Source organism: Anneissia japonica, unplaced genomic scaffold, assembly GCF_011630105.1.
Source record: "Anneissia japonica isolate Jap-2015-1 unplaced genomic scaffold, ASM1163010v1 scaffold131_len961581_cov171, whole genome shotgun sequence".
NCBI classification, from domain to species: domain Eukaryota; kingdom Metazoa; phylum Echinodermata; class Crinoidea; order Comatulida; family Comatulidae; genus Anneissia; species Anneissia japonica.
Window position 1 is genome coordinate 145,788 of NW_022750285.1, and position 13,349 is coordinate 159,136.

General features: G+C 33.6%; 1 protein-coding gene across 1 annotated transcript in view; it reads right to left on the reverse strand.

Annotated features, from left to right (window-relative positions):
• LOC117121290 (muscle, skeletal receptor tyrosine protein kinase-like) overlaps positions 1–9,933 on the reverse strand; it is a 26,305-nt gene extending 16,372 nt beyond the window's left edge. Inside the window, exons 1-2 of the mRNA XM_033266427.1 lie at positions 9,367–9,933; positions 525–668 (exon numbers count right to left, since the gene is read on the reverse strand). Of these exons, the coding sequence (XP_033122318.1) occupies positions 525–668; positions 9,367–9,445 (223 nt within the window). The 5' untranslated portion in view covers positions 9,446–9,933. The remainder of the gene's footprint in view (positions 1–524; positions 669–9,366) is intronic.
• Between the last annotated feature and the right edge of the window lie 3,416 nt (positions 9,934–13,349).

Below are 13,349 nucleotides of genomic sequence, written 5' to 3' on the forward strand. Positions count from 1 at the left end.
CCCCTGCCCATGCTTAAAATCCAATCTACTATTTAAAGTTTACAAATGTGGTCGTTGATCCACCCCAAGGGTTTAGCCAGAAAAATGAAATAGGCCATCCAAAATAGAAGCTAGTGGGTGTGGCACTGTGCCGATGGGCAAGCCACGCCCATCTTTGGGAATCCCCACCATATATTGGGATGAAAATAACATGCATTCAATCAATAAATGTTGCTTTTATCAAACGTAAATATGATTTAGATTTAGTTTAATGTAACATTCGATAGATTTGAAGAATATAAAGAATTTGCTAAAGGTAGACCAGGCCCAATTAGGCTAGGCTGAACTGATTAGGCCAAGCCGTCCAAGTCATCTCGGTAAAAGTGGCTGTCTTATAGGCTGTCTAAGCCTATGATCCACCCTTAAAATGTCTACCACCACCCAGCCTTAGTTGTCTACACCCCTGCAAGTTTTAAAACATTTATTATTATGTTACCTTGGAAAAAAACGGATGAAATTTATATTAAAAAATATAAAAAACTTACGGGAAGGATTATATACCACAGGCACTGGTAAAGTTGCATTGTTCTTCTTTGGAGTAAGTGTTAGAAGTTTTGAGAGGATGTCAGAAGCTTTTTTTGTTGGAACAGCTTGAGTTAAAGACTTATCAGTTGGAGTGGTATCTGAGCCTGTAATAGAAAAATCATCCATGTTAATACCTGAAAATAACCACTATAAATGAATTTTTTTCTTTTAAATAAAAGTACTTCAATGAAAATTTTAATATTGCAGCCTGTGGTAAAATTTGTAAGAGATTCAACTGCATAATTAAAAGAAAAATTTGTTAACTTATTCTCTAATGACAGCTTTTTACCTAAAATTTTATTTTTCAACACGCTGTTCAGATCTCAAAACAACTTTACACAGTATTGCCAAAAAATAAATTAGTTTCTGTAAATTATTGAGAGAGGTTACTGAATGTTTCCAATTCAATATGTACAAACAATAATTGTTAAATAAATAATAATATAATAATAATGTAAATAATAATTTAGTTTAAATTATTCGGTGCATTCAGACATTTTAAAACATTTAAATTAAATATATTATTAAAATGTCTAAATGCAGTGTCTGTGAATGTTATTTCATGTCATAAGGAAAATAAATTAAGTTAATGGAGAAAATATTAACTCTAAATTTAAAATTCCAAGAATTTAATGTTCAGGTCTTTCAAAGTAAATTCAACACCATGCCTGATTTATAGTAGACTGGATTCCAGTCCATAAATTTTGCCTTGAATCAGTGAAAACTATTAAAAATTGATCGATTGGCACTGATGGCGTTCCTTTGTACTCACTGACGTTCCATATTATACTTTTTCTGTGTTTACCGCGATCCGAATTCTCAATATAACCAGACGCTGGTGCCACTCTTTCGAAAATATCTAACTAGGGAAAAACCAATAAATTAGAGACTTGCGGCAAGCCCACAGTAGTATAGGGCTGTAATCCTTTAGAGCTTTAAATCTTTGTAAAGTTATTTCAATGCCACAATGCACTAAAATATGTGAATGTAATTTTATGCCAACAAGGAAACAAAATAAAAGCTATAATGTTGTTAAGTAAACTGCATCTGGCCACACTATCAGCTACGATTCAGATATTTTACCGGTAATATACTACTTTATATTTAATTTGATAACAGTTAACATGAGAGGTATTTAAGAAATGAAATTCTAGTGCTGGTGCTGCTATTTTGATGGTATAATGACATTTTCTATGGTAATTTCATGTGCAAAAACAATCTTTAATACAATCATAAGGAAGAAGACATCAATAAATATAAAACCATTTATACAAATAATCAAATATTTATAATGCGCCAATTGTAAAAAATGATCAAAGGCACAGTTACAGTACTATACCCCTCGAAGTTTGTTTTTAAAAAAATTGTAAAAAATGGATAAAAAATAATAAATAATATATAAACAGTATAAAGGTAACAACATAACATATTCAATAGCTTTCATAAAGAAGTCACATTACTATTGTATAACCAAATAAAGTAAACATGAATTACCACAGTACCATAGTATAAATTTGTAAACTGATATTCAGCTCTGAATTGACCTTTATGACCTTTGAGCATTGTTGTTTATGAACATTTATACCTAGAGTTAGTGATCCAGGACTTGTTTGTCAGAATGAGTACACCACATGGACATTTCCAAAGATGACAAGGCAGCTAATTTATGATTGAATACAGTAAGTATTAGATGCAATTCAAACTAACAAACCTACAAATTTCTCACAATTCCAAAAACAGATAATATTATCTAAACTAATGTCTGTCCAAATAGTAATTTTAGTGATTTAATTTACGCATGGTATATTTTCCCACCATTGAGGGCCTTCCTTTAGAAAAGTGTTCTGTGTTTTAGTTCACATAACAGAAAAACAGGAAGTAGAGTACAAAACAACCGTATCAAATGTCATTCACTTTCCATAATTTATCTGTTTTTAACTTTAACGAGAGAACAGCTTAGCTCAGTCGGCTAATCTGGTGGTAGCCGCTGTGTGTGCGCTGAACCGTGGATATTTCTAGGTCCCCGGTTCAATTCCTATTGCTGCCTCTCCTTGTGTTTCAGCTAGAGGGCTGAAATACAAGTTACAATAGGGCACCGTCTTTCAGATGAGACGTTTAAGCCGTTGGTCCTGTGTGCATTATGACCCATGTGTACGTTAAAGAACGCAGTACACTCTTCGGAAAAGAGTAGGGGATTGTCTCCCGGTGTACTACCCAATCACCACCAGAAGGACCCCACTGGAAATAAGTCTTCTTCTAGACTTTCGTGGGCTATCCTTGGTTTTTACACCGAATAAATCAAATTCAATCCAATCCAATCCAACTTTAGGCGAGACTTTCTTTATACCGTGTTCGGTGAACCTGCCGCCCACCGATAATGATGATTTCGAAATAAAATTTAATTTCTAGCCAATTAGCACACCCGCCTGCATGAAAAATATTGAAATTTCAGGGAAAAAAAAAAAAAAAAAAAAAAAAAATTTTCTTTGTTTTTATAATGCCACCGCTGCCTTGAAATCTCCAAAAATATGATGTATATTACTTTTTATTACATCAATTTAAAGCATTTAACCATCCCATTACTACACTTTTTACATTCACCAATAACATTTCATTTTTATTTTCTCCTCCATCTCGACATTTTTGGAAAAAATATTTGCTAAATTAGAAAACATTTTATTTTTTTTCTGCCCTCTGATCTTAAAAAAAAAAGGCACAAAAGGAGTCTCCTCTTTAAGGGGAAAATTTAGCATTTTTATAAGTAGCCTTCATACAAATTCCATGGTACTGTCTGCAGTAGTGTTCAAACTCTTCGTTTTTTTCAATAAAAAAATCATATTTCGTAATTTAAAAAAAAAAGGCACAAAAGGAGTCTCCTCTTTAAGGGGAAAATTTAGCATTTTTATAAGTAGCCTTCATACAAATTCCATGGTACTGTCTGCAGTAGTGTTCAAACTCTTCGTTTTTTTCAATAAAAAAATCATATTTCGTAATTTAAAAAAAAAAAAGGCACAAAAGGAATCTCCTCTTTAAGGGGAAAATTTAGCATTTTTATAAGTAGCCTTCATACAAATTCCATGGTACTGTCTGCAGTAGTGTTCGAACCCTTCGTTTTTTTTCAATAAAAAAAATCATATTTTTCGTAATTTGCCTCGCAGCAGGTCAACTGTGTAGGTCTACAGTTACCAAAAAATATCTTGGTCATCTCATCAGATTAACATTTCCATTTAGAAATTGCACATCACCATATTCATCATTACCATCTACAATGTATAAATGAGTCGTCATTAATGGGTCGAAACTAATCAATCTCCCCATCACAGCTGTGTTATTTTAGCTTATTGTACGTATATTTTGTGCCATTTACGATACATGATCAAATTATTTGGCTAAAGCCCTTTATTCACCTTATTAATTCAATTGGTAGCAGTATTAACTGTTCAGACACATAAGCATCCACCCATGATTCCGGCAATAAGCAAAACAGATTATTTGTGTTGCTTCACAATTACCATTCAATAATCAGGTTTTGGCTGATTGTCAATTAAAACAAATTTTCTTTCCACTAGAGGGGATCTTCCCTAATAGATGAATTTCATAGGAGGGACTCTACTGTATTAACATTGCTTAAAAATTGCAAGGAAAATTTGATGGTACTGCAAGTAAAAAACACAGTTTACATAATTATTGCTTATACTTTTCAATCAATTCGTTTTCTTTCTTGTTACTTTTCAATCTATTCGTTTTCTTTCTTATTACTTTTCAATCCATTAATTTCTTTGTTATTCCTTTTGAATCTATTCGTTTCTTTTTTCATATTACTTTACAATCTATTCATTTTCTTTCTTATTCCTTTTCAATCTTTCATTTTCTTTCTAGTAATTTAATTCATTTCAATCTATCATTCCATTTTTAATACCTACCTTTTACTTTCGTTTGTTCTATTCCTTTTTAGCCTTTCAGTTTTCATTCAATGTAGTTTCTTTTCCTTCTTTTCTTTAGTTGTTTACTTTCATATATTTCATTTAATAGTGTTCTATTTATTTCTTTTCCTTCTTCCTCTTGTCCCTTTTCTTTTCTTTCTCTTTTCCTTTGCTGTTTCTTACCTATTTCTATTCCTTCCTCACGATAGCTTTATTTTTCTTTTCATTACTTCCAGGTTACTTACCTCAATTTTTCAGTCCTTTTTACATTTTAATAAACAATTCTAACAATGCTTAATAATGAATACCAAATACAAGAACAAATTGTAAAGTAATACGCTAACCAAATGCTAAGTCAAAAGGATGAGTTTTGAGTAGTGTTTTAAATGTTGAAAAAGAGATACAACATTTTATATTATTTGGAAGTTCATTCCAAAGTGTTGGCGCAATTGATGCAATGCAAACGCTCTATCACCATGATATCCTTGTTCTTGGAGTGGTGAGTAGAATTTTGTTAGATGACCAGAGGCTACTGACAGTAGCATATGGGGTAAGTAGATTTGAAATATGGTGTTAGATTATGTAAATTTTAAATTTAATTCTTTCGTTTACGGGTAACCAGTGCAGCTTCCTTAAAGTGGGTGTTAGACCGTCATACTTTCTGGTGAAGGTCAGAACACATGCAGCAGCATTCTGAGCATGCTGGAGTTTTTTCAGTAGCGTTTGATTTCTACCAAGAAATAAAACATTGCCATTATCTAATCTGGAAGTCACCAGAGCATGAATGATTATGGAAGCTGTTTTATCCGATAACGTTTTCCTAATGCTACCGATATTTCATAGATTAAAATATGATGACTGACATACAGGGACATGGTGTCGTAAAAAATGACACCGAGATTACAAACAGATCGGGCAGCTTTTATTGTAGATGAATCACTCTGTAGGTGGTCATTATGAACTAATTTCTGTTTACGTCTGAAAGTAATGATTAAGATCTCTGTTTTCATCATTTAGTTTGAGTTTGTTGGATGTCATCCATTGTTTTATTTCAGTTAAGCATTTTTCGATATGTGAACGAACTGAAAATTCATCATTATGTTTACGTACATGAAATGTAGACATGTGTATATTTAGGCCATGTGTCCAATTGCAATGTTTGCAATTGGACTTATGTAGATTATGAAAAATAATGGGCCTAACACAGAGCCCTGTGTTAGACCCATCAGTACTGGCAGTGCCAAGGTTTGAAACTGGGTGAATGTTGGTGCTGTTACCACTGGGGTGGATTGCTATAAGTGGTCTTAACGTTTAGCCGGCTATAATCATGATGTCACTACTGGTCTATGATTATAGACCATTGCTATACCGCGGTTTAACCATTGAGCCGTCTAAAATTTTAAAGCCTACTTGGAGGAGGCTTAAAACAGTCTTAAATCATTTTCATCATGGCGTTCTGCTGATTAATTCAACAGTGCAATGGCAAGACCTAGGCCTAGATCGTCAAAGTCAGAGAATCGAAAGACGAATATTCAGCACGCTTCTCAGAGCGTCTGTGAAAATAGATATACGTTTTTTTACGTTAATTTCGATACATTTGCGTGCGTCGAGCACGCATGACGTCACCCCAAATCTTTCGTTACAAAGTGCTTATTTGCATTTAAATACTCAAAGCGGTCTTAGGGAAGACTGTTTTATAGCAATGGTCTTAGAGGAATGACTTTAGTAAGACCGCCTAAGTGATAAAGCCGGCTTTATTCGCGAAGTTAAGACTACCAGTTAAAACCGTTTTATAGCAACCCGCCCCTGGTGTTGGCAACTTATTCCAGAGAGGTATGTGCGCACAAAGAAGGAAAATATATAGGTGTTGACTCTCAGTATGTTCTGGTAGGCCAGGATGTTCTGGTAGGCCAGGATGTTCAATGTTCTACAATGTAGATGTACAGCAACTACAAACAAACAAGTTCCTGTCGTCGACAGCAAGTGGAAGGGAGGCGACTCATCAAATCAAGTGTACATTTCTTCTAATTGGAAAAAACAGCTCCATACTTTAAATTAACGGTCTAAACTTGTGCAGTCATTCACAAAATGACCCAGCCATAAATTGTTTATTCCAGTAAGCTCAGTCTTTCAGGTACAAATAAACAACACACTTTTGCTTTGTAGGTTTGCTTCATAGCATGGCCTAGATTGTTTATATCAGGCTACGATGTAGTTAGGAAACCTGCACGCTGGAAAAATTAAAATAGTTTCTGACTGTACTGTATGTTTAAAACTACATACAACTATACCTACTGCATATCTTGCTTCCATTCAGAAATACAACTAGACTCAAAATTCAAGGCCAAGCCAAGATTATAGTGATCACATTCATGTATAAAGCAAGGTGAGCCTTATTCAAGGAAGATATTTTTGTAATCTAATCCATTATTCAAGGCTTAGTAATTGAAATTTAAATAGGTGTTATTTTGTGGGTGACATACCTTAAAAATAGAAACTGTGGTTTGATGACATCAATTTGAATGCTTCTGATGTAAATGCCATCGATATGAATGCCATCGACATGAATGCCTTATTTATACATATACTGCAGCCAGTATCATTTCCTAAATCGCAATCTTTGGTGTTTCCATTAAATACCAATTGAACATATAATAATAATAATAATAATCGGGAACATTGTATACAGTAACAATGATTCCTAAATGCCACTGTGAATAGAAAAAAGCTTATAATACCCAATAACACTCTTGCCAAATAAACAGTATACAGCTTCTAATCTTCTGTGATGTCTTTTTATATGTTGTACAAAACTAGACGGGAAATGTCAACAAGTCTGTAGAATGGCGGCCATTTTGAAAAATAAAAAATAAAAAAGGCCTCTTCCTCAATTTTTAAAAAAAGCCGGACGTGAAACATGTTTTTTTTTTTACTTGGCCTAATAATAATAATAATAATATGCAAAAATTTATAACGCGCCAATTTAAAAAACATTATCAAAGACGCAGAACAATTAACCCAATTAAAGCGATTTTGTAAACCAAAAAGATTTCAAATTAGGTTTAAATTAGTTTAAATTTAAAGATTGTCGAACAGAGAGAGGTAACAGATTCCAAAGATAAGGTTCCTGAACAGAAAAAGAGCATTGTCCATATGTTTTTTGCTTTTTCTTTTTTAAAGGGGCTTAAGAAGAAATTTATCGGAAGAACAAAGTGTACGAGTTGAAGAGTATGGTGTAAGAAAATGTAGCAAATATGATGGTTGTTTAAAAAAGAGCAATTTAAAAACAAGCAAAAGAATCTTAAATATTAATACTAAGCCATTAAGAAGACGGTTTAGAGCAGCTTCAGTCAAATGGCCAGATTTATAAGCAGATTTAAAAGGTTCATGGAGTTGGTTTTGTGTCAAATATTGAGATATTTGAACAGCAACACATTTCTCAGCAAGTTTTAAAATAAAAGGCAAGTTGGAGATTGGGTGATAATTACATGACACAACACTGGTAAAATAAGTATCAATTGGTATTACAGGAAACTCAAATTTTAAAAAAGAAAATCAATAAAATTCCAGTATTGTACAGTATATATACAAAAAACATGAATTTTAATTTTTTATTTTTTTTTTCATGATAGGCAGGTAAAAGTTTTACCAGGCTTTCTAATTCTTGCTATTATCAGCGGTACACGTTATGTAAATAATTAAAAATATAGCAAATAAGGCAGAACATGAATAGGGAGGTTTCGATTTGTGTGACGACGCAACGTTAGAAGGGAATCACTCATGCGTGACTGTCCTATAGGCCGTCCTATGTTCTCTGAATGTCTGAGAATACACGCGACGTGTGCATGTGCAGATGATTTTTTGTGATGTCATTACGTTCTATGTCCTACCGTCGTCGTGCAATCGAAAGCTCCCCGTCGTCAAGATTTGGCCCTGTTCTTGGCCTGACCTAATGTGAGCATTAATGTTAAGACAACCCTCTGTGGATTAAATTCTTTATTGAGCATCTTCAGTTATTAATATTGCAGATGCATTTCTAACAATACTGTTTGTAAAGTTTGAATTGAGTCAATTATTCTGGTAAGAAATTTCACTTCAATTTTGTTTATTGACTTTAATAATAAATTCTAGAAAGAATTGGTTATGGAAGCTTAATTAAGCAAATCAGTCTCTTTCAACAAGTCAAATGTCCCGCATCAAGTTAGCTGTTTCTAATCAAGTTCCCCACAAATTAGCAGTTTCCCCGGTATCGTTCCCCACCCATCAAGTCAGCTGTTTCCCCATCCCAATTAAGTCAACTGTCCAAGGCTGGACCTAGCCTAGACTTTACTCCTAACAGTAACACAGAGTGCCATGTAATAAAACAAATTTAAAACAGTAGCAGGCTAGGCCTAGGTCTAAGGTAGGGGGCCCTTGGCCTAGTTATAGCAGCAGTAGGCCTAGCCTTGTGAAAGTAGGGTGTTCTGTTAGGTAGGCCTAGCTAATAGATTAGTCAAAGTTGCACAACTTTTCAGACTTTAAATAAAGTTTACAACACCAGGCCTGTACACCAGTTACGCGTGAAATTTCCGGTTGGGAAATGGTCTCTTTTCTTACACGCAACTCACACAAACACACATAGGAGCCTAGACACACACCAAAAAAAAAAAGACGAAATAATTTCATTCATATAATAAACTAGGCCTAGGTGCTACATTATTACTACTAGGGACAGGGTAGGGTCCACTTATGGCACTGTACTCAAACTGTTTAACGTTCACTAACTATAAAAGTCGTGGTAAACTCGTAGAGTAGTACTAGGGCCTAGGCTATATAAGCATAGGCCTAGGCCTAGAATATCCTTCCACTGTTTCTTCCGAAAACTTTTAAGTTCACTCACCTCCAACATCACAGGATATGGGCAGCGAAAACACATTGACAATGATGAGTGTAAGTATCCATCTCGAATGGCCCATCATGTCTGGTCAGCATTCCATTCCCTTTGCCTCGTCAACACCATGTGCTATAAACCTTATAAGACACTAATAACGATCCTTTTTTTGAACATATAAATTGACCGGTTTAGCCATCTATCACCAAGCAATATGGCTCCCTTTGTGCATAAATATGAACATAAACAAGGATTCTGCTGGCGGCTGAGCGTAAGTGTGAAATTGCCTGTACTATTCATATGCAAATGTGCGCAATTCCGGTGAAATATCTACGCCTAGTACGCAGTAAACAAGTATGATTCAATTCCACTCGGACTGACAAAGCCTTCTTTCAACAAAACATTTTTAACGCTGTAATGAATGATCATAAAGTTATTTTCAACAGGATTTGAAAGCAAATGAATACTTTGACTTCTTCAACATTCCATTTTCAGAAAGAGATATCACCAAAAATAAATTCTGTCGGTGATGATTTCAAAACACGAACGAGGAAAAGCAGACCAGACGAGCATGCTTTTCGTTAATCCTATGAGAGTTCAACAAAAGAGCAACTGTTGTTTGTTTCTACTACGTCTTCTCGATTGATTGATCAATCATCTTAAGAGTCTTGAAATATAAGAAATTATAACCCTCAAAACCCAAATCAAAATTTAATAATAATAAGAATAACCATTAAATAACAATAATAATAATAATAATGGTAATAATAATAATAATAACAATAATAATAATAATATGATGATGATGATACTAATAGTAATAAAATAATATGATAAAAAAATTAATAATTACAACAATAACAATAATTAATATCAGATCAATAAATGACAGTAGCAATAATAATAATAATAATAATAATAATGACCAATTATGATAATTTATTATCGTTTTGCTAGCATACTATGTGCATATTCCATGTGAAAATTATCAATAAAATAATGTAATCTGTTCACGCTCTTCGTTTGCCTATGAATTACCACGAGGTCGTATCTTGAACAAAAGTGGCCTCCAGCATATAAAGTGATTTGAAATATAGAAAATATACATTAAAATTAGGGAACACTCATTTAAGGGGACACTATTTTGATCTTGAAGGTGTCCCCTCAATAGGGGTTCTATTGTACAGTATTAGATAGATGAATAATATAATTAGAGGCCTTATGTCGAATACACTGAATTGTTCATACATTAGGCCTATAGTTAATTAACAAAAATATAATGTATGATACGATATAGTTTTTAGCATATTGATATGAAATAATGTATAGTGTATACCTCTACGATCTAAATTAATGTTACTCAGAATTAATGATAAATATTAGACTATCAAAATATTTGCTCAATTTAAAGAGTGAGCAAATATTTTGCAAATTTAGCTGACGCACGATGGCGCTATATCGTTTCTAAAAAATAGTACGAATTGCATCTCGGATTTCAATTAAATTTCCATATCCCCTCCTTTTTCTAGCATATCATTATCCAAGGATAGTTTTTTTTTTATGATTTTCTTTTTACTTTATACTATCATTTCAACAACTATGTCAACGAGGAAAATCCCTGTTCTGTTTTTAAAAACAGACATCTGTACCAGGATAACAACTCCCTGTCTGTACCAAGTCCTTTGTCTTCATCTTCTATCCCGTGCTTTTGCACAGCGGTTCTGCCTTCCACTTTGGTCATTTTTCGTGCTTGAATCGTCTTCAAATTTCGTTCAAAAAAATAAAAATAAAAAATAAACAACTGCTGCAGTCCGATAAGGGAGTTGACTTGGCCGATGGGATTATCGGGGGGGGGGGTTTAATAAAGCCACTCCCCCCCCAACCAACCAAACCGGCGCCCTGCACGGCAGGACTTTTATAGTCCTCTTACGATTTCATATCATTACACACATTAAAGGGTCAATGCCATTAAAATTGAAAGTAAGGTTAATAGAGTTTGTGGTTCTCGAACCCTCGTGGTTATTACTTGTTTGAGAGATGGGGCAGTGCAATGGTATGTAGTTTCTGAGAAACCATGAAATAAAAAAGTGAATGACTTAAGAATGACTTAGGGATTGTTGAATATTCAAATTTAAATATCTGACCATAGTCACTTTCAACTATCACCATAATCACACCATTACAAAGACGTCTGCATCATGCATGCATTAATTCGATACTAGTTACATAATGCACTGTTTTGCAAAGCGTGGCTGACTTATGTCTCGCTGCCAGTCTGCAGCAGGATCTCTATCACAGAAGGGCGCCCTGTACGCGATTTTTTTTTTCCGTACGAAACATTTGCATGAAACTTCACTCGGGCCATCTCGGATTGACTCGAGTGAGTACGATACGAGAAACAGGAGCACATACTTCGCAATGTCGTGACGCTCGAGTTTTACTATTATTGCTCTTTCTATGTTTACCTACGTGAAATTTCACGGACTATCATTGTAATGTAATTAATGTTAAATAATAATAATAATAATAATAATAATAATAATAATAATAATTTCAGCATTAATTACCTTGGCCTAAGCCTTGTAATGAAGAACCTACAGATACTGTACTATTTACTAGGCCTATAAATAATAATCGCCCAAGGGGAATATCTTTTGTGTTATTTAATTCCCCTTAACGTCGTTTTTTTAATTGTTCTCTAATCCTCCATTGTCTAAGTTCCCCTTAAGGTACAGGTAATAATAATAATTAATAATAATAGTAATAGTAATAGTCATTGTCTAAGTTCCCCTTAAGGTACAGGTAATAATAATAATTAATAATAATAGTAATAGTAATAGTAGTAATAATAATAATAATAATAATAATAATCATTTCAGCATTAATTACCTTGGTCTAAGGCTTGTAATAAAGAACCTACAGATACTATTTACTAGGCCTATAAATAATAACTAGCCCAAGGGGAATATCTTTTGTGTTATTTCCCCTTTGTCTAAGTTCCCCTTAACGTACAGGTAATAATAATAAAAATAATAATAATAATAATAATTATTATTATTATTATTTCGGCATTACATATGTAATTAACTTGGTCTAGCCTTGTAATCAAGAACCTGCCGATTACTATGCCTAATATTAATAACTAGCTCATTTTTACATTCATTTGGTGCTCTGCCATTTTGGCAGGTCTTATGGCATCCAGTATTTTAGAGCTGCCTATTCTTAGCTCTTCTCTTAATTTGAAAATAACTGTCATTCTGTTTCATTTGATCAGTGATGAAGAAAAACGCGCTTTTCCTTACTCTTTGCTTTTCTCAGAAAGCGTTTTTAGTAGGCCTACTTGTAGGCCGGTAATTATGCAAAACCCAGGCCTAACTAAATAATTAAAATTGTCATAGTATGTAACTCAAGTTAAAATAACACTTTTCATTACTCGTGCAGCTTAATCAAATATTATATGTCATTTTAAACGACTCATTGGTATTAACATGGTAACATCAATGTATTTTAAAAAATTAGACAGCAACGTTCTCTCAGAAGTTGTTCTGTAGACGTTTATCTGTTGATGACCTTCCACTTCCTTGGACTGACTACTTGTTATTCTTTTTATTAACAAGAGATTATACAACATTTATTTATCAGCGCTACGACCTTGATGTAGAGGCGCTATAAATGCATGTGTAGTTCATACAAAATTAATCTACAAGAATTCGTCAAGCATATTGGTGTTTTCAAATTCGTCAAGAGGAATGTCATGAAACATATCTGGCTTGCAATTTATCCTAAACCAATTTATCTTCTTGAAAGTCAATCGCCGTTTGAAGGGAACTGTCAAGCAGAAACCACATATTAATTACGAAGTGCAGTACTGTATGTTGTCGTCTGGGTTGACCGATTCCATTATAGGCCTATTCATCATAAAAGAAAAAAAAAAAGGCATATATGGGTTCATCCTAGTAAGTATTCAAGAAATAGACATCAGAAAGTGAACA